Below are 25,964 nucleotides of genomic sequence, written 5' to 3' on the forward strand. Positions count from 1 at the left end.
ATTATCTATCATCTAATTAGTTTTTCATCTCTTGTTTAGCTTCATAATCTATTAAAATATTGGTATTAATATTGTTGGTGAGGACGTCTGAGCCTTTTTTCTGTCTCTTTACCCCTAGATTTGATATTATTTAAAAATATAACAAAACAATCCTTAAGAGAACTGACAGGTGAACTTGATATTAAATATATTTTAATGGTTAATAACTACGTTTGCCTATGTGTAAGCCATAAAACTATAACAATGTTCCCAAGTTTTGGTTTATTTACATTGTAAATGACATTTTTATAGAATTTTCATTCACGCTAATTACAAAGTCCGTTACGACTATAGCAACATATTTTTAAAATTTTCATTAAAATTATGTCATAATTGTAATTAATTGATTACAATTATAATTGACCTTAACCCTGTTTACTACTGAGAATACAGAGCTGATGATGAAGCGCGTTCACTGGAATGAGATCTGCTACAGATGATTCAAAAAGCGTCAACTTTGGTTTCCAGGTGAACATCTGGCATCACAGACACGTTTTATTTGTTGCTATGACGAGCTGAAAAATAAAAAAGCACATCTGTGACTCTTCTCTCCTCCTCCTCCTGCTACTGAACACTGCACTGACTTAAACAAGAAACACAAAATCCAGAGTCTTTGTTCCACATCAATCAACATCTGTTTAATGAACTCCAACGCGTACATGCACACGTCAGGATTGTTGTCGTACTTTTGAGCCATTTTACAGGAATACTTCAATAAACTAGTTTGAAATAAATACAGAACTTTATTCTTTATTATTATTATTGTTATTGTACACACAGAGCAAACAGCAGCTAGATGCTGAGAAGAGTGAGACAAATATGTTTAGTTGTGTTTTCTCTGGGATTTTAACTTTTAATGTTGTAACGGGAGACTTTAGAGTGAAGCCAGGCAGCAGGAAGTCTGTTTTTTTTTTTTTTAAACATTCACAAGCATGATGTGGGTAGAAAGCATGACACGACACAAAGTGACATCACTGGGTAATCTCTCTGCTTCAATCCTAGATCAGGGATTTTCTAAGGGTGGGCGGGGCTTGATGCAGCATTATAATCTACAGAGAGAATCACTACTACATGTCCCTATTTATAGAAAAAATCCATTCATACGTTTAATTAATGTTGCTGGGAAAATATCTAATCTTGAAAAGTGGACATATTAAAAGCCTGTACATTAAAACAATAGAAAAATAAATGATTGCACTTCTTAGCTTAGCGAAGCAGCTACTGTCATATACTATATATATATAATATATATATATATATATATATATATATATATATATATATATATATATATATACTATATATATATATACTATATATATATATAGTTATAGTGGGGTTTTTTTTATAGAGAGGTGCACAAATTATAGTTGAACTTCACAGCATTAAAGAATGCGTTTTCCAGGGCGTTTCACATTTCTTCTCACTGAATACAGTGTTACAAACATTAAAAGCAAATTAAATGGCGATCATTAGAATCAGCTGAAGGTCCGTGGTGTCGTTTAGTCGGTGGAACAGATTAGAACCTGGTAAAGAACAGGAAATGGAATGGGACGAGAAAGAAGAAGCTCTACTGGTTCTTCTTGTCTTCTGGAGGTGAGTATGGAGGTGGTTTGTCCTGGAATGAGCAGAGACATCATCACAATACTGTTTGATTAAAGCACATTTCAAACTCATTTTAATTCAGGGGCCAAATACACAGCAGTTTAACTTAAAGGTGCAGTTTGTAACTCTTGTGAAAATGACTTTTTTTGTCATATTTGCTAAAGCTGTCACTATGTAAGGTCAGCCTTACATGAAGCTAGTAGTTTGTGTGGAAAAAAAACAGGCTCATTGAGCTGCTCATGCTGCAGATTGCTAGAATGCACCGCGACCGAGCAAAAGCCTCTGTGTGGGCCGCTGTGAGGACACTGTGTTGTTGCTGCTGCTGCTGATAGATTGGTGTGTGCACATTGAGAGAGAAGCACTGCAGTAATATGCTTTTAAAAGTTACATTACCGTGATGTTGCTGTCGGGCTAACATTAGCTTATTAGCTCCTCTGAGGGAGGGACTTTGGTGGCAGGGCAAGAGAGCAGCAGAGAGGGAGGGGGTGGGAGGGATCTGAAAGTTATGGACTGCACCTTTAAGTGGGCCACAGCTTTTAGGGAGGACAATAAGTAATGAATAACATTGTGTTCTGGTTTGCACTTCCACATATGAATAAATGATAAAATATGTACTGGCACTGAACATATCAACGATGGATATCAGTCCCTGCAGGATCTTCAATTTACATTTTGTGACCATTTTTTAATGTAATTTGGGAACATTTTGTGAAGAAATTTGAAGAAAATTGCAGGATTTTGAAAATGTATTTATTTATTTATTTTTTAACAAATTCAGATAAAACACGACTGCCTTAATGTGGTATAAGCATGGGGAAATGGTGAACCCTGCTAATATTGTGGAGTTTTATTGAATTTGTGTATTAGTATACACACTGATTCATTGTTTCTCTGACTTTTTTTTTTTTTACTTTCTGCTGTGGGCCGAATTGGATGCTGTAAAGCAGGGTTTCTCAAGTGGTCTCACCCTGGGACCCACATTTTGCCAAGATCATTAAATCGTGGCAAAATCGCGATCCACTTTTGGGTCCCGACCCACCAGTTTAGAATCGCTGCTGTAAAGGACCGGATTTGGCCCCCGGGCCCTATATTTAACACATTAGGGTTAAAGCGTCAGATGGACACGTTGACACCAAAACAGGAATGTCAAACATCTGATCGTTCGGTAAAGACGTTATTTAAAAAGTGTTCATGTTATGTCTTTCTACAGTCTGTTTTTAATGTATTTAAGTATGTATTATTTCAAGTTACCACAAGTAAAAACTATTTCAAGTTAGAACAGCTCTCCTGGAAATAGGGCAGGTCTGAGGCATCTGCCTTTCAAAATAAGAGCTAGCTCAGATCAGTGTGTGTGTTGTCTTACCTGTGGCAGGTACACGTGTGTGGGAGCGCTGGCACTTGCTGCTGCCTCGGCTGCTTTGGCCTCAGCTGAGAGGAAATAAATATAAACATGGACTTTATTTTATTTATATTTGCAGATTCATAAATGCAGTACAACTCAGTATTAGAGCTGTGTCCCTTTCGGTTCAGTGTTTACATACAACGGGGTGATGCCAGCTTCAATAACTTATCTAATTTTATTTATATTTTTATTTTTTTTGTTGCTTTGACCAATTTTTGCATGGTGACAAAACGTGAGCTGTAAGAATATTAAACTAAATGAGATTTTTCTTCTTGTCTCCGTGTCTGCATTTGTCCTAGGTTAAAAATAGATGAGGTACAATCTTTTTGCAACAAATTAATTTCTTGCGATATAAAAGTAAATTGATTCTAATGCATTATTAAGGATGCATATTAAAATCACTAAAAGAAGGTGTTACACCAGAGTGAGGGGGGGAGTTTGTTTTTAATTGGCCCGCTGAGGAGAATCAATAAACATAACATTTATGGCCCCAAACATAAAACAAGTCTTGGTGCTGCATTTCCTGGTTCTAATACTAGGCGGAGCTGCCACGACCAACAGACAAAACTAATGGAAGAGAGATAAAGAGATTGGCTGTGTTTGAAATCGCAGACTAACGTAGTATACACTAGATATGTCCCGATACAATTTTTTAATTTCGAATATGATACCGATATTGCAGCCAATACCGATATTGATCAGAGCATGAATCATACATTTTTTTTCTTTAATAAAAAAAAAAAAAATTACTTATTTTGTAGTGTGGAATGATTGATCAGGTGATGTTACTCAATAGTCAGCAAAAGTAGGTATGAGAAAAACTGACCCATTTATTATTAACCTATTGGTTACATAATTTTTAACCTTCAACATAGTATCTACAGCATTCTACAATTGAATAAAATAAATAAAAAATTAATTTGGGAAAAAAATAAATAAAATCGGAGAAAACGGAAAGTTGAATCTGATATGAGGCTAATATCGGACTGATATCGGATCGGGACACCCCTACTGTACACTACAAACTTGATGAGTATGGTTAAGAGGATTAGGTTGATGATCGTTCCCACTGAAGTATACTTCCAAATTTCCCAAGATGCATTTGGAACCTACAAAGACATAAACCTGAATCACACTGAGCCTAAATATCTCAGTAAATTCTGAAAACATTTTAAGCAAGAAAGTGACCAAGTAGAATATCAAGTGTGGTCATTTGACCCATAAAACTCACGTAGACACATTTCATTCCGACATTTGAGATTTTTCGAGACTCTCCATTGAGCTACTGACTAAACTTACAGTTAAAAAACAACAAAGAAGAGATGCTTTTGTTTTGAAAAGGGGATGTTTGACTTTTAGCTTGAAGCCGCTTCCAGGACAATTTTACATTCAGCTCGCAATGCATCATGGGGCGGTTGAGTATGACTTGTGTGCACACTGTGCATGATTAAAAACATTTCCCAATATAGTATACATCTGGGTATAATCAATCAAATGTGAAGGCACTACACACTAATTTTGATGCCAGACTTAGGATGAGTAGTATGAATAGTATGAGTAGTATGAATAGTATGAGTAGTATGTTGGTATGTGATTTCAGACACAGCATCTCTTCTTGTCTTCCATTAGTTTTTTAACTCTTTTGAAATGAACCAGAAGTTAAGTCAGTAGCACAATGGAGGGTCTTCGAAAATCTCCAAAATGTTAGAATGAAATGTGTCTACGTGAATTTTATGGATCAAATGAGCACATGTTGATATTCTACTTGGTCACTTTCTTGTTTTAAAGATGGCAAATCATCATCGAGATATTTAGCCTCAGCGTACTTCAGGTTTTCGTGGTTGCATCTTGGGAAACTTGGAAGTATACTTTAGTGGGAATGCTCATTATCCTATTCATACTTAGTGCATAGTCCAGTATTTAGTAGACAGTATATACTCACTGAGTTTGTAGTGTATAGTATACTGTGTCATTTTGAGCACAGACATAAATTTCCAGTGTCTCAGCTCGCTGTAGCTTTAAGAAATAATAATGACCATGAGTGAGAGAAAGAAGTGAAACTCACTCAGTGACACGCTGGTTGGATATTTAACACTTATCAAAGGGTTGTTCCTGCACACAGTGTTCGCACACACTGTTTCAAAGTTTAACAGACACTCAGAGAGCTTAATAAGAGAAACATTGTTACTGTGCATGTGTCAACATCTTCCCAGTCTGCGGTTACACAGCACATGTTGGTCACAGTCTGTTTACGCCTTTGATTTAAAGGCATTTCACTGTTTCACCTGGAAAGACGCAAACATAAGGGGCATGGATCCAAACTGAGAGCATGAGGATGAAAGAGAGGGAGAGTGAACTAAAAACACAAACATTCAGATCAAGACCAACGGCTGATCAGATGAGATCAAAGCAAAAAACTGAAGCTTTGACTTTATCAAAGACTGATTATTTAAATGATTTCTGGGTTGATGGAAACTATCACTACCTACCAATAAAACGCAATAAAAAAAAAACACTTAATCGCTTTTTTCTTTTTTTGCACTCAAAGCAATGTGGAACCTTCTCTCATTTCACAACTTCCTGGTAAACCCATAATACTGATGCACAGACTACTATCAGGAGACCCCGAGGAGAAGTTGTGGCTTTTAATTTTAGTTTAAATTAAAAAATAACGAATGGAAAACAAAAAAAACCAGTTGTGTGCAAAATGTGCAAGAAAGAGTTTGGCCACCTCAATGCTAAACATGTAGCAGCTAGCACGGACAGCTAGCAAGGACAATTGGACAGTGCTCGCTGCTACATGCTGTGAGCAGCCCCCGTTCTCAATGTGACGTTCTTTAGTTTCACTTTTGTTCCTCGTAGCCTCTTTTCCTTTGATTTACATTCAAACCTTGTGATTTTTCAGATTATATCAGTGGAAAGTGTAATAAATGTGCTTTTAGTCCATTTTCGGAAATTTATTTGTGGTTTTTTTTACCACGGCAGACGTCACCAACCTTCGCCGCCGTCAGATTAATTACGTCACCTAATGGAAGTGTGTCTGATTGTCAAAACAACGTGATCGCCTTTCCCTAACTCCTCTCCTAACACCTTTCCTTAACACTGTGACATCATCCACAGGGTTATGGAAAAGCGGATGGTAAAGGAGATAGGAGGAACTATTCGGACGCAGCCAAGCTCCGCAGAAGCATGTTAACGAGCCATCCATTTGATTCAGGTGTGTTGGAGCAGGGACACATCTAAAAGTCTCAGGAATCCGGCCCACGAGCACTGGAGTTGCCCGCCCCTGACCCAACTAATCAACTGCTACATAGAAAGACTGTTTCAAACTAAATTAATCAGCTTCTTCAGTCGCTCTGTTTATTTAATGCCACAGATATTCAAATTATTTTGCACTGTTCAGTTTCCACTTCTCTGGAATGTTCTGTACTAAGTTCTGTTTTTTTACTTTAATACACAAAAACACATTTGATTTACAAAGTTTATTTAAAAAAATAGGTAAAACCATGAAAATATCTCACTTAAATTTAAATTTGTGCTTTGTGAACAATGGAATCATATTATTTATTCATATTGCACATTATGGTAGCACTCAGTGATTAAAATAATAAACACTATTTTGTTGTTTAAGCTCATTTATTGTTGTCATTGATACCAAAATCAATACAAATTGGAAAAAGTTGCTTCTCACCACTTCCCACCACTAATATATACATATGTAGCAGCTCCAGCCATTTATTTTCAGATGTTATTTTTAGTATTTGGCCCTCTATGAAAACAGTTTGGATTCCCCGCTAATTAGACCAATCAATGGGATCGGACCAAGAAGAAAGAAGAAAGAAGAAGAAAGAAGAAAGAAGAAAGAAGAAAGAAGAAAGAAGAAAGAAGAAAGAAGAAAGAAGGAAGAAGGAAGAAGGAAGAAGAAGAAGAAGAAGAAGAAGAAGAAGAAGAAGAAGAAGAAGAAGCAGCACAGCTTGTTGTAGGGACTGACCTGCTGCTGAGGACGGGAGGTCAGGGTCATGTGGAGGTTGCTGACCCAGGGCAGCAGAGTACGGAGGTGGAGCAATGAACGCTGCTGATGCATCAAACGCAGGAGGATTTGGGTAAAAACCGTCTAGGCAACAGGAACAGAACTTCACACGTTAAACAAAAACAGTGAAAAACAGCCTCGTCAGTGAGTGACGACATCCTACCCGGGGCGGACGCGTCGGGGTAGGCGTAGCCTGGAGGAGGTCCTGCTGGGTACATCCCATTGGTGGAGGGTGGGGGGTAGGTGTAAGCCCCGTTAGCCATGTAGGGACATCCACCGAAGCCTGCAGTCACAGGCTGACCCCTGGAAGCTAACGGTGAAATGGTCAGTGTGGTAGCAACCATCGTACCATTCCATGATCAGTGCTGCCTTGCTCGTCGTACCCTGAGCTGCCACCTGTAGCATGTACTGGCCAAACTCTATGGCTCCACCTGCAGCAAACACCAGCTTAAACGTAGCGCTGCCCTCCCAGCCACCTGCCACAGATAGTACGAACCACGATTAGCATTAGGTGTTAATGCACATGCACACACTAGAGCTGGGCAATATGGACCAAAACTCATACCTCCATATTTTTTCTCAGAATAGCGATATATGATATAAATCTCAATGATTTCATTTCAAATAAAGTCTGACCAGAAAGACAATTCTGGGTTAAATTTGATGATCTAAATTAAATGCCAAACAGCTGCACAATATGTGTCACTTTAGTCTTTTTTTTCTCTTCTCCAATAAGGGACAGCACGTGTGAGTGAGTTCTGTAGTGTGGCTTGTTTAGAGGAAGGTCTGGGTTAGAATGCATTCAAAAATCCATCTAACTGTGCTTTTTATGCTGTTCCGAGAAGTAGTGAAAGCAGTGACTCCTAAAACCTGTATTATGAAACTAAATAAGCTACATATATATATATATATATATATATCATTTTTTTATATCCCCAAAATAGAAAACTCGATTAATCTTAAATCTTGATAGATTCTGCTGCTGTTGTTATTATTCTAAATTATGGGGGTATTGCACAAAACCAGGATAGATGATAAAGCCCAGAAAAATAAAATCAGTTATCCTGGATAAACTTATCCCCAAGTCGGTTGAACGAAAGCCGGCTAAGTTTATCCTGGACAAGACACCATGGTGATTTAGCCTCTACAGCTAACCTGTAACCATGGTGATTTAGCCTCTACAGCTAACCTGTAACCATGGTGATTTAGCCTTGACAGCTAACCCGTTGCAGAGCAGGTTAAGAACCAGGATAAAGTTATCCCTGCCATGGTTTTTATACATGTTTCTTTACCCAAATATTATAAATACTGTTGACTTTTGGTTTTAATATTTTTTTTATTACAATAGTTTATATATAAAGACAAAAAGAACACATAAAAAGACAAAAGATACAAAATAATCTGACTTTACTCGTTATGACTGCAGTGTAACTAATAGATCATTTTTTAAGCGTGTCCTAAAAATAAGAAAATGATTACTGTACTGTTGGATCTGAAGAGTTTCACATTATTCTGACTTCACTTTTTAACTTTACAATAACTATTAATTTCATTTATTTTTCTGTCAGGCCTCTGGCTAGTTTGTAATACTAATCAATCCTGCTTATGGATTTGCTGTCAGAGGTTTGATTTAGATGGCTTATTGGATTTTTTTTTTTTTTTTCAATCATAGATGACAGATCCTTTCTTGAAATGTATCTATACGTACAGTATATGTAAGATTGCCTTGTAACATGCAGGATATCGGTTCATTGTAATGTTGGATCAGCTGTAAATGTCTCGCCTCCCATGCAGCAAATCCTGAGTGCGAATCTTAGCTTATACTTTTTTTTTTTTTGAAAAGTGATCAGCACCACCTCCTCTTACTGTAACTATAACAGTTGACTTTATTAATTCTACATGTTTGGGATATTCATGCATTAAGGCGGTCGGCTAGTGTCTACCAGCCTTTTTCTTTCAACGTTTTAGCAGCGCTGCTGTTCCTTTTTTCCGTATCATGTCTTTTATTTCTTCATCCTGCCGCAGAAGCATCAGTTGTAACTTGTTCACAGGTGTAAACGAAGTTGCGCGTCCGTAATCCATGCTTTCATCGGCGATTCTGTGATCGAATTCATGGTCTTGTTAAGAAAGCCGTGACCGCCCACTTATCTCAAACATCCCCAGTTTAGCCTCGTCTCTTTATCCTGCAACCAATTTATCCAAGATAGCGCAAATCAGACTTTAACTGCGCATTCTCCTTTATCCTGGATGCATTTATCCGACTTTTGTTAAATACCCCCCTGCTATTTTTATTTTTCTATTTTTATTTATGCATGTCTACATTTTGCACTATTATCCTATGTTAGTATTTATTTTTGTTTTTACTCTGCTCTTATACAGTTTTTTTTTGGTTGTTGTTGCTGCAAATGTGAATTTCCCCATTGGGGATAAATAAAGGTGTATTCTATTCTATATCACCCAGCTCTAGCACACACACACACACACACACACACAACTACCTCCTGGCTCCGCAGAGACGCTGCCTTTCACGTAATTAGCCCCTAAAACTGGCTGTTTGATCTCACAGCCTTTCATCAGATAAAAAGGCATCATGAAGGACTGCAGAGCATCTCGTCCTTTGGCCAGGAAGATCATCTGGTCGAAACAAAACAAACTCCTTTTATTTGAAACACACATGGTGAATGAAAAACTTTTCAAAGATCTAGCTTGGATTAAAGATCTCACCCTGTAAGGAGTCAGGTAGACGCTGCCCTTCTTGCTCTTCCTAAAGGCTTCAGGAAGACGCTCGACATCGCAGAAAACCAGCTCCACATTGTCATAGTTCATTAACACACTGGAGAACGTGAAGAAACAAGTTCTTTAATGAGACATAATGAAAATCTGCAACAAGGGCTATTTATTTATTAGTTTTTATTTATTATTATTTTAGCCTGTTTTAAACAGAACAAGGCCACAAACTGTCATAAATTAAAGCTACAGCAGTAAATGGATAAATTAGCATTTAGAGTTCCTTAATTTATTCAAAAATAGCTCAAATCCGCTGTTATAACCTTTGACTCAGCAGCTTAAAAACATCAGATCATTGTGCAACGATGCAGTTACTAAACAAGGCCCAGTAGTAGTACCAGAGTAACAGGATTACACTCAGAGTCACGTTGTTAGTGTCACTGTTACGACTCACACTGGGATGCTGTAATGGTTTTACCCTTATGCTGCCCTGTGTTCTGGAAGATTCTGGTCTAACTGAGGCACAGTTGTGTGGATAGTTAAGCAGATAATCAGTAAACATTAAAAAAAACAAACAAAAAAAAAGAAGATAAATGCCATTCAACCTAAACTACTACTTGAGAAGCTTATATTGGAGGACAAAAAAAATACTAAAAACTGACATTTATGTAAAGCACTTTTAGTGATTACGTATGTCGTTTTGTTCACAACACGATTCAAAACATTTGATGTTATGCTATTTAAACACTTTTTTATATTTTAAATCAAAAAATATAAATATTCTATAATATAAATTAGTAATTGAGGGATTCACTACAAAGATAACTTTTGGAAGTATGTATTGCTATAGAAAAGTAGGAGGTTTATTATTAAGCACTGTAATATAGGCTAGCATACATCTGCAGCTTGCTGAGAGAGGTGTGTGTGTGTGTGTGTGTGTACCAAGTCGACTAAATGAACTGTGCAGAGCATACTATATAGCACTGGAATATAGGCTACATATATATAGTTAAATCCTATTTTTATTTATTTATTATTGTTATTATCACTCACATTAGTTACAAAAGTTGCTCACTGAGGACACCTGCTGGTCAATATTTACATTTTTATTTATTTTATTTTTTTTAGGATATTAGACCCACTTTAGTCATTTTTAAAAAGCCCTTTGTGCAGTCACTCCTGTAGATTCTACGCAGCTTTCAGTTCATCCTGAATTACCATGACTACCTGTCAACATTGTGCAGTTCTGCAAAGCTGCATTTAAGACAATTTTATGAAATAATTCATGAACGGTATCATTGCAGTCCAAACGTAGCCGACGTCGCACACCTTTGAACCAAGCAGCAGCCATGTTGAAAGTCTCAGGTCATTCTGAGCCTGATTCTCAAAGATATTAGAGGAACAAACAGACAGAGATTACTTGCTTTTATAGATAGATAGATAGATAGATAGATAGATAGATAGATAGATCTCAATGCGTGTTTAATGGTGTTGCGCTTTAAAGTGTTGCCGAGCTAACCTGTGATGCTAGTTCACGAGCGTAAAAAATACTTTTAGTGCACTAAATTGAGAAAAGCACATTCATTGATGCCTTTACTATAGTTAAAATAATAAAATGACATCAGAGTTGTGAATAATTTCCACAGGTTTATCGACTTACTCTTGGCATTTCGTCTGAATTCCAACACAAATGTTAACAACGCAGCAGAGAAACAACCATTCTGTCCGCCTTTGGCACAGAAACACTTTTTTTTTTTTTTTTAGCACAACCTCGTACAACCCACAACCGTTACCTCTCACTGTTGTTGATGATGACTCCTCCGGACTCGGAGTGGTTCTGGTTCAGAGTCATAATCCAGTTAGTGAGTCACAGGTAGACTCAGTCCGTCAGTCTTCTTTCACTCCTTTTCTCCGCACTGACAAACACTTGTTATGATAATAACGGACTGTGATGCTACTCCTGCCGCACCTGCACTTCCGCCTTACGTAAACGTCATGACGTCACGTTTATTTTTATTTTTACTTTAATGAACGAAATTAAAATACTTTAGTTGTTAAAGTAACAACAGAATAGATATTTTGTTATCGAATGAAATTCATTAGTAAATAAGCATAAATTTTAAATAATTATAATTCTGTGCAAGTCTCAATATTAACATATTAAATTACACCAAACGACTATAAAAACGTACAAAATTACAGAAAAAAGACAACTACAATAGGTTAATCGGGATGACTATAAAAACACGCGCAAAATGGCACCAAGAATACCCAAAATGAGAACAGAAGTAGGCAAATTGGTGACAACAAAATGACTACAAAAATACACAAAATAATGAAAAAATATACAAAACAACAACAGCAAAAAGAGAACAGAAATGTCCAAAATGACAATAAATTACACAAACTGCCCACATGAAGACACAGAATGAGCAGATAAGAATGCAAAATTACAAAAGTACAAAAATACCTAAAATGACTTAAAAAAAAACACACAGAAAATAGGTAATACAAAACAAAAACACGAGTGACTCCAAAAATACACAAACTGACAACAAACACATAAAAACTCTTTGTTCTTTCCTGTATTAATAGTCATAAATAAAGTTGCTCATCTCTAGGATGGATGGACAACAACAACAACCAAAAGAGAACAAAAATGTACAAAATGACAGTAAATTACACAAAATGGCTACGCAAAGACACAAAATGACCAGATTAATATGCAAAATGACAAAAAGTTATGCAAAATGACAACAAAAATACACAAAGTAAGAACAGAAATATGCAAAATCACCAAAAGTTACGCAAAACAGCAACAGAAATATATACAATGACTTGAAAAACACACAAAACAAAAATAAACACACACAAAATAAGTCATGATATACAAAATATCTTTAAAAATACACAAAATAATAGAAAACAATATATAAATATATATATATATATATATATACAACAACAAATTAAATGAGAACAGAAATAAACAAAATGACAATACAAATTACAGAAAATGGCAGCAAAAATACACAAAATGAGGACAGAAATACGCAAATAGAAAAAAGTTACGCAAAACAGCAACAAAAATACATAAAATGACTCAAAAAACTCACAAAACAACACCAAACACACAGAAAATAAGTAGTGATACACAAAACAACAACAAAACACACACAATGAATCCAAAAATACACAAAATAATAACAAGAAAATTAAATAAACAAAATGACAACACAAATTGCACAAAATGGCCACACAATGGGCAGATATATATGCAAAATGACAAAAGGTTATGCAAAATGGCAACAAAAATACAAAAAATAAGAATGAAAATACGCAAACTGACTAAAAGTTACGCAAAATGGCAACAAAAATACATAAAATGACTCCAAAAACACACAAAATTACGAGAAACACCAAAACAACCCTTTGTTCATTCTTGTATTAATGCTCATATTTGTCATTATTTTAAATTGTGACATGAATGTTGATAATGTGGCCCTCAGATCAGACAACCACGTGTTTTAGGCCCGAGTTGTGATTGAAGTACATGGCTCATCTAGGATGGATGGATGGATGGATGGATGGATGGGTGATCCATCCATCCATCCATCCAGTACTCAGTGCACTGAGTAAATATAATAACTCAGTGCACTGACCACTTCAGTGTTGAAACCCGATGCTACCTGTTGGCAGAGCTAACAGACCACACACTATTGGACTGTCTTTTCTTTTGTTACTTACTTCATCACTTGTTAATGGGAGATCATCACATCAACAAATCATCTGAATGAACCCATAACCAAGCCATGTGTGTGGACCATGATCTGTGCACACACACACACACATGACAGGTGGTCACACAGAGCCACTGGATGAAGAAAAACTCATCATCATGTTACCACCTTCTACAGGAAGCGATGACTTCCTGCTTTTGTGCGATGTTATATCGAAACACACACACACACAGTTTCCCCATGTCAAACGCACTCATCCACCCCAGTGAACGGCCCGACATCAGGCTTTAACATCATCGTTATGTCAACTGAAGGAAAGTCCAACAATGGGGATCATTTACTACAAACACCTGAGCAGGTAAAAATGCAATCTACTGCACAATTATATTAAATTTCATTATCTTTCAGCTCTATGTTGGACAGCATAGACATTAGTCCAGTCATTGTGTAGTAAACGGGATAATGTTGTTTATTAATGCCTGACAAAATGTTTTATTTAATAGACTTTTACATGTTTGTGGCTTTTAATGTTGCTATAAATACATTCAAAGTGTGACGCACAGTCACCACAGGTTTATTTCTGCATGCTGTAAACATGATTCATCGTCTAAGATGTCTAGGTTTAAAACATGTAGACTCAAGAGCATGTGTCAAATGAAACAACCATAGCTGGCAAAAAAAAAAAAAAATATATAATTTACAGTGATTTTGAACTGTTAAACGATGTCATATAATAGTCTGTGGACTTTTGTAAGTGTTTTCGCTCGTAGGTAAAGTTTTGTTTGCATATCAATATTAAATTCCAGTTTAGAGGACTCTACTATAGTTACTTTTAAGATAGTTATGGCCTCTAAGTCAGTTTAGTTCCAGCAATAGAGGAAGCGCCTTAAAAGGACAGACCTTATCACACAAATGAAAAATAACTATTCATGTGCACTGGCAGTGGCAATAATTTGGCCTCTTTAATTCCTCTAAATGCTTCTTTCCCCTTTTACACTAACTTTATGCTTCTTTCAGAATCATGGTTTACCAAGAAGCCGAAAGGTAAAGCTTTGGTGACATCATCACCTAAACTTTTTTTATTTCATTATTCTTATTTACACAATATACACATTCTGTCTTTAGTCATTGTGCTATCACATTTCTCAGGATCACAGTGAATCCATTATTAGCACATACACACAAACTCATATACAAGAATACATACACATAGTAACATTTTTTGTGTCAGAAATGTATTTAGAGTCATTTCTCTTGACTTTTAGACTTTAAATACACGTTATGTCCCTTAATAAATGGACATCACAATTTTGGAGATTTCAGCCAATCACTGTTGGCGTAGTATTTTCACGTCACGACTCCTCTTCCGTATCTTCATCACGAGTACACCTTACGAGTACATTTTGTGTTACTACTAGTACCAGTAAAGGTCTGATTTTTTTTTTTACTAGTAGCGTATTTAATGTCGACTAGTACTACTAGTAACACAAAGTAGACTAGTACTAGTTACTAGTAGAGGATTTTGTAAGTTCCACTCACGCACTAGTGCGTCAAAAAGCTTTACTAGTAAAACGTTTTTTTGTCTACTAGTAGTACACGCAAAATATCTCACTAGTAGTACTAGTTGACTTTTTAGGCCGGGCTACCGGACTCAGATCGCCACTCACTTTGTTGTTGTTGTTGCTGTTGTTCTTCTTGTGTACACTAGTTAAAATCACTACTCCTCTGTTATTCATGAACGGATCGGGCTGAAATTTGGTCGTTATATTTTATGGATGTGTACGCATCGAGGCTCAAAGCCCGATTTTCAATTTGGGGCCCCAAAAGAGAAAAAAAATGAAAGTCGATTTTTCATTGATTTCCGAATCAAATATTATATAGAAATAGGGCCCATTACCCCGTATGTGTCACGGGACGCCAGGGGGACTCCGGCCCCATTTTTCAAATGACTACTCCGTTAGTTCTTGTTAGATCGGAATGCAGTTTGGTATGAATACTCCATGAATGAATATGATAAGATGCTCGGAGCTCTTTTTTTTAAATGGGCCCCTGGGGCCCATCCTCCATTTCTGGTCATTTCCAAGTTTATGGGAACATAGTCTTGTGATATATTGTTTCAAAGGTAATTCAACGTAGATTACGATTATGCCTAGCACAATTAAATTAGGGGCCCTTTTTGTCAGCAATTTCAATTAAAGTTGTTTTCTCTTTGTGAGTCAAATATTACGACAGTTGGTGGCATCGAGTCATTGGCACATACCAATATATTAATGGGGCCATTTACTCCGTATGTGCCATGGGGCGCCCCATTTTTTTACTCGGTGGAACCGAGTCCTTTCCATGAGTTCTCGGAAACGTGGTATGTGCTATTTGACGCGGAGACATGCCGCGGGCCCGGCCATAGTTCATCCAAACTTGTTTAGTAGAAAATGAAGTAGGAGGGATTATAACTAAATCCAGCTCCCTGATTGGTTGTAGTATTTACCCTTGAACTAGCTTTCCTTGCCCCATTATTAGCATATAATGCTTACTAATGACATGATTTGCTTAGTACTCGTGACACTTTATACTTCACTAGTAAAGTCCAAAAATGAGCAATAGTAGATCGTAATTATGGTTAATATAAAATCTGTGCTCAAATGGCTTTCATAAACTTCCTTGGGTAATTAATGTCAAACATGTGGACATGTGGACCTCCATAAGTGTGTGTTTAAAGTGCTTTTTACTGCATATGTAGCTTAGGTTCAGTTGCAGTTCGTTGCCATCAGTAGAAAACCACATTGGGAATAAAGTGCATTAGGCTCAAGTGCAAAGTAAACATTTAAATAGACACACAATACACATGTGAAACATAGGCAAGTCCTGTAATAATCTATACTTTATTCAGAGACTCAAATTAAGCTAACCTGAAATCAAACCACAGTCTTTGACATAGGGACAGAGTGTTGCTAAACTCTGCACTACTAGTTAGCACCAAAGGTTCTCACTGTCTAAAGTTGACTTAACTATGGTTATCTGGTTGGTATTATATATATTATATATTTTTTTTCTGTTTGACTCACAAGCTTTCACCGGTCCGTAAACTGGCGCAGACGAGAAAACTCAAAGATCGAAGGGTAAGTAAAGCTAATACACCTTTTCGCGGTGACATCAGCATCCGGCCGCCGCCATTTTAAGAGGGGTATGCTTTTGCTTGACAACCGCAATTTACTCTATTTACCGCGGACAACACAAAGGTTTTACTCAATGTCTTGCAAATATTTCAGCAGATTAGAGCCAAAGGCCAAGCACCGATATGAAGAAAAGTTGCATCTGGTTGGTTTACACGACTTCTCAGTTTTTTTTTTTTAATGCCGGAACGTCTGTTTACATTCATCCATCTCTCTTCTTAGTTGTTTCCGGGTTTGTTCCTGCTGTTGGCACTAATCTTGCAAGAACTGCCACTCAGGCCATTTCAGGTGGCAGTTCTCGCAAGGCTAGTGACGGCATTCAGTTTAGTAAGGCAGAGGAATGTTTTTATTTATTTATCTTTGAATAATTATTATTACATTAAAATACAGAATATTTACGGAAAAATACTAATACGGGACGATGGCGGGAAAGAGGGGTAAAATACGGGAGTTTTCCAGCCAAAATGGGATACTTAACAGATATGTTTATTCCCGCTTTCTTTTTCTCCTTCTCATGGCCCGACCCAGCTGCCCGGCCCACCGGCGGCCTGGCACACCGGAGAAATCCCTGCTGTCCCCGTATGCCAGTCCACCCTTGCCTGTTACAATGCGTTAAGATTAATGGCACGACTCGCGCGAATGCCAACAACCGACACCCTCTGTTCAGAACTCTATTCCGATTCGTTAAGTGGTGTTAAGAGTGTCAAGAATTACGGCAAACATTATATTCATAAAGCATCATAGATAGATGTAAACCCGGCATGAAAGCCCTCTAGTTAGGCCTAGCCCTAGCTAACTAGCCATGGACATTTCAGTCATTACTGAATAATTTACAATTTAAATGTAGGCTAATTCATAATCGATGTCAGAAAATCAGTCAGAAAGAAGTTAGATCCCCAAAATACACAACCTACCATTAACGAAATGTCTACTGCAAACATACGACCACTTTGATTTTGGGCTCCATGTAGTTCCGTCGTCGTTGGTTTGCCTCAGTTCTTGGATCCATAATTTCCATTTCTGGCCTTTTTCTGTAGGTATTCTGTAAAATGATATCTTTTCGTTCAGCCAGGCGTGGTTATGACAGCCAAATACTACGCAGGATTTGGGCATTCTACAATAAAAATCTGTCAGACTGCAAGATCTCCATTGTGTTGTCAGCGGTCAATGGCGGTTGTCAAGCAAAAGCATACCCCTCTTAAAATGGCGGTGTGTGCTGATAGGTTAAGTGCTGACGTCACGCGAAAAGATAGAATGTAGCTAACAGAGCAAATAGGTATAATTACAGCACAGAGAAATAATAATAAAACCATCCTGTGCAGAATGTTAAAGAAGATGAAAATCCAGAGGAAAAAGCACAAAGACACAAAGAACAGGAGGTAACTTCATTTATTTCCACCTCATTAATCAATCAGTTTTATTCATTAATTAGTGTAACTTGTGTTCAAAGCTAAAGCCTCTGTACAGAGAGCTGCTGTACACCATCATGCACACCATGGGTCGACCTTCATCAGCTGAGGCTTTTACAGACAAACAGCTCCATCAGTTCATCAAAGAGGTAAACACCACACATTTAATTCATGAATGACTACAGACGGTGATTTCGAACGTTTCTCCAGGCTTTCACGATGTCAGAGTCAGAGCACAACAGTCTGATGGAGAGAGTCAAGAGCACAGAGGTAAGAAAGGTCAAATGGTCTGTGACTTACCAACACATTATCTCCCTATTCATGTGTTTTTCACAGCCAGGGTTGGGGTCAATTACATTTATCAGTTACAATCATGTCTTCAATTATTCATGTTCAATTACGATTACAGTGACCAGCATTTTTTTCCAATTACAATTAAATTGCAATATGTTTTTTATCCTCAGAAAGTCAACTCACTCACTAAAATTCAATTAATCACAATTACTGAGTTTAAAATGATTAACCTAATAAACGTTAACCTTCCTCTTGTGTTAGCTTTCTGTTAGCATAATGGCTCCTAAATCAGCTGTAAAATACACTAAAAACAAATATATATCATCTAAATTCTCTTCTATCTATTGGTTACCTTGTTAGGGTTCCTAACCAATGAAAATATAGGTTTTAATATTTTTAGTGTGGGCCTCAGAGCCTTATTTGTGTCAATTATACCCCTTCGTTTACATTTTTTGAAATGGTTTAATGTGGGAAAGCTTGATGTGAAACACATTTTAACAATTGTTTACTACATATGTATAGAACTGTACATAAAACTATAACAGGGTTCCCAAGTTATATAGTTCCCAACTATATAATTTTCATGGTAATTCTAATTACAAAGTCAATTATCTATACTCAATTATAGTTTCATTACAATTACAAGACCAATGTATTTTTAAATTACAATTATAATTACGTAATAATTGTAATTCATTATCAATTACACAATTACAATTATAATTGACCTCAACCCTGGTCACAGCCATATTTGAGAATACAAAAAGTGAATTTTCTCCATTTCCTGACCAGCCCCCAGTTTACTGCCTCATGGTGACTGTGAAAGAAGCCAAAGAAATCCTGGGAAAGGACGTGAGTGGTGAGTGTCTGCTTTACCTCCACAACATGACAACACATATGAGCTTTTCTAACTATTCAATACCGTATTTCTATACTTGATTAAAAAGGTTACTTAATAAAAACAAATGAAAGTCCCAGCATTTGAACCAGTGATTCTATAGCTGGAGCCTGGCCAAGCCTACTCAGGGTGAAGTCAGACTAACACCACAAACACATAGCGGTCCATCATTAGACTTACCTTCAAAGGCAACCAACCAAACCCATGCAACTTCTGTATGAACAATGTAGAGTCTAATGAAAATGTGTTTTTGAATATTGGAAGCAAGGAAAACCTAGACACGCGTCAAGGGAAATGTTGAAAATCAGAAAGTTCATGTATTTTCAGCAGAAACTTTCTCCGCGAGTTTTCAAACAATTATGAAAGTATAATTAATCACAGCTGGAAACAAATATTATTGAAGAAACTCAATGGCATCAGTTTGGAAGAAAGAATGAGAATAAAAACCTGGCAAGAGCCAGATTGATGTGTAGCCCCTCCCTCTAACTCGAGTTCTCCACATCGATCTGAATCTGTGTCTGGCGAATCCTTTCGGAAGCAGGGAGGGACATGAACAGAATGCTTAAAGCTGATTGGGCGAAGCTCCTGTCCACCATGATTTGTTTTAGCTAATCATATGGTAACAAATGAAGATGTCGTTATCGGCATGCGCCGTAGAGACGCTGCTACAACAACAACAAGGCTCCGCTGGTGAAAACTTTCTTTTGGGATAGTAATGCTGTGGTCATTATGTCGTTGAGTGACTTTTGCTGTTTTTGCAACTCGAGTATGCGAGTTAAAGGCTCGTTAACCATCCTCCTGCGTCGACATCTTTCTAATTTGATTCAGAGCTATGCGAATAGCGATAGCCCAGCTAGTTCCTCTCCCCGCAGCTGCGCATGCGCCAGTTTTGCTTTGGCACTTCTGCCTTCGTCACAACCGGATATCTCGCCCTAAACCACAACACTGCCTTATGATTGGTTCTATAGAACCAATCATAATGGTCAGATTTGAAAGGCAAAGGCGGGAACAGCAGAAGATGTATTCTCCTGGTGTTTGTGAACACCAGGAGAATCCATCTTGTGGGCAAGGTTATGAGAATAAACCTATAGCTATAAACCCTTCTCTGTATGGTCATCCAAACCTTACTTGCAGACCAGGGCCACATAAAAGAGACTCTTTCAACTCTCTTAATGGGTAAATTTCTAAGTACTGATTTTATAGTTACCCACAACTAGGACCCTCTCTTCCATATGTCTTCCAACCTATCAATGTTTCACTGTCTGCAGAACCCTTTGGTTGTCCACACTAGAACAAGCAGTTTTGGAACCAACTTTGGGAGTTTCATTGAGAGAAGTTGTCCAACCCGAACCCTAATCCTCACTCTTTGACTCACAACATCGGTAAATAAGTCTAGTCAACCCCAATAGTATCTTTTATCCAAAATAAGTCACAGTCACACTATTGAAAGTAAGGGTTCCTAGACGTTCTGGTTCCCTACTTATCCTCCATATATTGGGGATACCAAGTTATTTCCAGGCAAGCAGGCAGGTCTTCAGACAACATCCCATCCTGATACACCTCTAAAGGAAGGCGGTCAGGCGAATCCTAACCAGACGCCTTGGTATACATTCTCTACAGGCTTCAGTGACCCATACTGTCTCCTCACCATTCTGGAAAATGAGCAGGAGAGTCGGACGCGTCAGAACAAAGCGAAGATCTCTAAATCAGTAGTAAGAGACGCAACATCACGTGACAAAATCTACGAAACGGATATAAAGAAACAGACTCTGAACCCCATCTGGAACCAAAGCTACACACTGTGAGTCAAAGTTTATGATTTGTTCCACTGAATCATTATTTAATCTTTAACACTTTTTTTTGTAGTGAGTTTGAAGACATCAGCGCTACTTTTCACCTTGAAATGTGGTGAGTGAACTGCTTTGCCTGCTTTTGAAATATATTAAGATACAAATCTAACTATTACCAAAATCAGTGATGGTCAGTTAGAGCAGGGGTTCTCAACCTTGGGGTCAGGAGACATTGGGGGGGGGGGTTGCCAGACGCCTCAGGAATCAGATTTTTTGTAATAATTTGAGCCCATTTTTGCCAATCTTTACGCTATTTCTGCAACTACATCAAACTTGCCATATCTTAACCTATTTTCATCACTTTTTCACATTTTTTGCTCCTTTTAATGCATTTTTGCTATATTACTCCCATTCCTGACACTTCTCCATCAAATTTCATTTGTTTTCCACTTTCAAGGCATTTTTTTTTGGCACTTATAAACCCTTTCTGCCACTTTTCCCACCTAATATCACATATGTTGACCCATTATTGTCACTGATATCCTCTTTTCACCATTATTCATGCATATTTTTGACAATTTAACCACATTCACGATTTGTCATGCCCATTATTTCCCAGTTTGTCAACACTTTAGTTTGGGGAACACTTATTAATCTTTAATTAGTTTCTTATTAGCTTGCAAATTAGTAGCATATTGACTTATTATACAACCAGTAAGCCATTAACTAAGAGTTTTCCTTCAATAACCTCAGAAATATTACTAATTAGTAGTAAGTAAGGAAGTTGTTGTATATGAATTACAATCCTAATAGGGTTTGGGTTAACGTTAACTCTAACCCTAACTCTGTTTTGACTGTGACACTGCCTGCCATTAAGTGTATAATAAGGCATTAATAAGAATAAGGCATTAATAAGTATTTAATAAGACATGAATAAGTACTAAATGATGACTATTTAAGAGCCAGTATATTACTAATGCTAATAAACAACTCAGTAATGGTTAATAGGTGTTCCCTAAACTAAAATGTTACCACCAGGGTAAACTAATTGTTCCAATATTGATACTTCAAACCCTTTTTTACCACTTTTTCTGCATGTTTTTGTCCACTCTAAATTGCAAATTCTAATCAATTTCTGTGGTTTTTAAAATCCCCATTTCACCAACTTTTCCAGTATTTTTTTTTGTCACTTTTAACCCGTATTTATTTCTGATTAAAACAAGGATTTATGTCTTTAAGATGACTATATACGAATGCACAAATAATAATAAACTTCCTGGATAACAGTGGATGTTATTCAGATCAATAAATAAATGTGGTTATCACAGATTCATAGAACAATGGACCATCGCTTTGTTGACTTCATGGATGAGCCCCAAAAAGCTCTCCCCTTTATTTCCCCTTATAGATGGTCCTGTCTCTACATGACTGTTCTTTAATGTTCATGTCTGTGTTCAACCACCTTCAGCTACAGTGGGGGTTCCCGGTCTCTGGCACCGTTGTTTTGGGGGTGAGGGGCTGAAAAGGTTGAGAACCACTGAGTTAGAAGATGAAATAAATGTGTTGTTTATTCACTATTTTTTAACATTTTAGTCATCTATGGCTGGATTAAAGAGACATGAGAACGCTTCCCAGACAAATGTGTTGCTTTCCCAATGTTTGTCAACCTTACCATGAATATGTTTGTGTTGTTAGTAGGGATGTAACGATTCACTCAACTCCTGATACGATTCGATTCACGATACTGGGTTCACGATACGATTCTCTCACGATTTATTTTACAAAATGGGACTGTAGACAAATTTTTTTTTGGGAAAAAAACTAGAAAATACTGTATTATTTTCCTTTTATTTTTCATTGTCAAAAGAATTCCTTGATAAACTGTTCAAAACAATGCAATTTAACTAAAAATAAATCTTAAATGAAATAAATAAAGGAATAATACAAATGAAAATGAAGCCTATTAATTTAAATTCTGGTTCTATAATAAACAATGCAAAACTGCATAATAGTTATTTTTCTTTTTAAAAGTGCAACTGAAAATGTATTTTGTGCCTTAACAATTGGACTTTAAAAAAAAAAAACAAAAAACGTGATTGCAATGATTTACGTCATATTTGTTTGGACCAGCAGAGGGCGCTGGTAACACAGTGGTCGGTTGGCATGCAGATATCTTGCAGTGAAGAAGAGAAGCTATGCTAGCAGACAGAGCTAATAGATATTACAGATATTCAAGTAATATTACAGATATTCTTTCGGTGCTAAAGGGGTAATGAATCATTTATTAACATATTTAAGAGTAGAAGGTGGCCAGAAAGAAAGTATTAGCAGACTCCGCCCGCCGCCTACACTTGTACTGCGATTCAATTTTCAGAAAATCGATGTCAGCCGTGATGCCTATGAATCGATTTTTAACTGCCTTACGATTAATCGTTAAATCCCTAGTTGTTAGCCTTGCTGATATGTAATTAATTTTAAAAAAATCACAGGGGACATTACCAGTGCCAAGAAATTGTACATTATTTTAAATTAAAAAATGGAGGGAAAAAAGTGAATACCAGCATTTCTTTGTGCAATAAGGTTTCATTTAAACAAATACTATTTTAATTATTGGTTTAAACTGGTAAAGATTTGGGAATTTAGGCTATTCTGTTGCTTTATGTGCACTTTGTAGTCCGTGGATGTCACTCACTAACGGAAATCCAGTCTGATTGTTTGTTTTTCTTCAAATTGCAGGGACAAGGATGAAGAAGTTTCGCTCTCTCAGAAATTAGAGGAGATCAAATCCAACTTTACCAGTTTAAAGAGGTAAAGCACTGAGTTATTCTCCCACTGCTGAGTAAACAAAGCTGACTCATGCTCCTGTTATTGCCTGTTTAGGATGCTTAAGGATGCGAAAAAGGAAAAAGGCACAGATGACTTTTTGGGAAACGTTATCTTGAATCTGCAGGTAGAGATGCTCTTATTTCCCCTATAGTTTTTCAACATTTTTTTTTTTTTTTTTTAGTTAATATAATATAATTTGTATTGCCATCCCAGGACCTCCACTGTGCTGAAGACAACTGGTACAACTTAGAACCCAGAACAGAGACGTACCCAGACCGTGGGAAGTGTCACCTCAACCTCAAGTTCATCCACAAAACTGTAAAACATTCTTAGTGTGCTTACACTAGTTTATATTGATATTATTTGTCCTCAAATATATGCTGGACTGTAATATGGAATCAAGTGTGTGGAAAATGATATTCCAAGAACAATTTTAAAGTCGCATCATTGAAAATTGATTACAATTATAGCATAATTAGAATTAGAATTTATAAAATCGTAATCAATTTGTAATTGAGTTTAGATAATTAACTTTGTAATTGTAATTGCAATAAAAATTATATAAAAATTGTCAATTATAATTTAACCAAAACTGGGGAACCATGTTACATTTCTACAGTATGTAGTTAACAATTAATAAAATATGTTTCATGTCAAGCTTTCCCAAATTTTCCCATTTAAAAAAAAGGGGGTATGCTGACACAAAAAAGGCTCAGAGATTAAAATATTAAAACCTATATTTGCATTGATTAGGAACAAGGTAACCAATAGATAGGAAATAAATTAGATAGATATTTGTTTTTAGTGTATTTTACAGCTGATTTAGGACCTGTTATCATAAGAGATGCTAACAGAAAGCTAACAAGAAGGTTTTATTTTATTTCAGGCTGAGTAATTGTAATTGTTCTTTAGTAATTCTAATTGACTTTCTAAGGATAAAAAAATAATCATAATTTAATTGTAGTTGGTAAAAAAAAAAATGCTGGTCACTGTAATCGCAATTGATTTGTAATTGAACATGGATAATTGAAAACGTAATTGTAACTGAAAAATGTAATTGACCCCAACGCTGATGTTAATATAATGTGTGATTTAATGTGTTTGTGCGACTGACAGAGAGACGAGACACTGAGCCCTGGTAGAGATGCTTATACAAACTACTGTGGGATTCTGCAGCAGTTTGTCCAGGCCTACATCTCCAAACAGGTAAAAATCACATACTTTACATCTTAAATCTAGTTCCTGATTTCTTTAGGTTTTTTTCTATTTTATTTATCTCTGAAATTCAAAGTCTTAAAACTACTTGAGATGTCCTTTTATGTTCAGGCCAATTTATGATGGTTTTCAAAGAAGTGATTTTTCAGCACTAATATGTTAAAAACAAGATTCTGAAATAACATTTTATAGGTTACAAAAGGATATTCTAGGATTCAAAATTCAAAATAAATCTGTAACTCAAGAATTCTATTATTCTTTCCTGGGTCGCTTAACCTGCATTTATGTGCCTAAAGAAATCTATTAAAAGCATCTGTCATTGTTTCTTTGTGCAAGTAAGGCTGCACTAAAATAATAAAACTCCCAATGCTCTAGAGCCTATAGGTTCCAAAAGTAGGGTACAGGTAAACCCAGGGATACGCACATTGTCATAGGGGGTACGTAAATGAAAATTAAATACACTGACAACATTGGAAAGTAGAATATAAATAGAGCAGTTAATGTTAATGCTAGGTTAATGCTAATGTTATTGCTAGGCTAATGTTATTGCTAGGCTAATGTTAATGCAAGGCTAATGCTAATGCTACGCTTATGCTATGTTATTGTTATTGCTAGGCCCTTGCTCTAATTTTGAGCGGCCTCCAAAGTAAAAACACAAAATGACTTAAAAAAAGCATAGAAAACTACAGAAATATACACGGGACAACATAAACACACAAAATGACTCCAAAAACACACAAAACGCCAACAAAATAAAATAAAAAAACAATATAGAAAGATTACAAAATGACAACAAAATCATAGAAAACTAGAAAAGCA

The 25,964-nt window shown here is 36.5% G+C and overlaps 2 protein-coding genes across 3 annotated transcripts in view; one reads left to right on the plus strand and one right to left on the minus strand.

Annotated features, from left to right (window-relative positions):
* Positions 1-649: 649 nt before the first annotated feature.
* Positions 650-11,781, minus strand: wbp2 (WW domain binding protein 2). Its single transcript, XM_028476282.1, has 8 exons — positions 11,597-11,781; positions 9,801-9,909; positions 9,575-9,710; positions 7,460-7,552; positions 7,240-7,386; positions 7,038-7,160; positions 3,008-3,072; positions 650-1,657 (listed from the first exon to the last, which is right to left on the minus strand). Exons 1-8 carry the CDS (start codon positions 11,653-11,655, stop codon positions 1,610-1,612), a joined length of 780 nt encoding a protein of 259 aa, XP_028332083.1. The 5' UTR covers positions 11,656-11,781; the 3' UTR covers positions 650-1,609.
* Positions 11,782-13,771: 1,990 nt separating this feature from the next.
* unc13d (unc-13 homolog D (C. elegans)) overlaps positions 13,772-25,964 on the plus strand; it is a 28,347-nt gene continuing 16,154 nt past the window's right edge. For both annotated transcript variants that reach the window (XM_028476475.1, XM_028476476.1), the window contains exons 1-13: positions 13,772-13,901; positions 14,561-14,587; positions 16,609-16,659; positions 18,036-18,092; positions 18,164-18,271; positions 18,333-18,392; positions 19,209-19,275; positions 20,935-21,115; positions 21,181-21,222; positions 23,841-23,912; positions 23,985-24,054; positions 24,144-24,248; positions 25,047-25,136. In XM_028476475.1, coding sequence (XP_028332276.1) covers positions 13,845-13,901; positions 14,561-14,587; positions 16,609-16,659; positions 18,036-18,092; positions 18,164-18,271; positions 18,333-18,392; positions 19,209-19,275; positions 20,935-21,115; positions 21,181-21,222; positions 23,841-23,912; positions 23,985-24,054; positions 24,144-24,248; positions 25,047-25,136 — 987 coding nt within the window. In that variant the 5' untranslated portion in view covers positions 13,772-13,844. The remainder of the gene's footprint in view (positions 13,902-14,560; positions 14,588-16,608; positions 16,660-18,035; positions 18,093-18,163; positions 18,272-18,332; positions 18,393-19,208; positions 19,276-20,934; positions 21,116-21,180; positions 21,223-23,840; positions 23,913-23,984; positions 24,055-24,143; positions 24,249-25,046; positions 25,137-25,964) is intronic.

This window comes from Gouania willdenowi, chromosome 19 (assembly GCF_900634775.1).
Source record: "Gouania willdenowi chromosome 19, fGouWil2.1, whole genome shotgun sequence".
NCBI classification, from domain to species: Eukaryota; Metazoa; Chordata; class Actinopteri; order Blenniiformes; family Gobiesocidae; genus Gouania; species Gouania willdenowi.

What these genes read in the sequence shown, in the direction of transcription:
- wbp2 (XM_028476282.1), bottom strand. Translation starts at nt 11,655, where the DNA reads ATGACTCTGAACCAGAACCACTCCGAGTCCGGAGGAGTCATCATCAAC. An exon ending in TCTACCTGACTCCTTACAGG is followed by an intron (nt 9,711 to 9,800) that starts GTGAGATCTTTA and finishes TGTTTCGACCAG; the next exon opens with ATGATCTTCCTGGCCAAAGG. An exon ending in CCTCCCGTCCTCAGCAGCAG is followed by an intron (nt 3,073 to 7,037) that starts GTCAGTCCCTAC and finishes ATTTCCTCTCAG; the next exon opens with CTGAGGCCAAAGCAGCCGAG.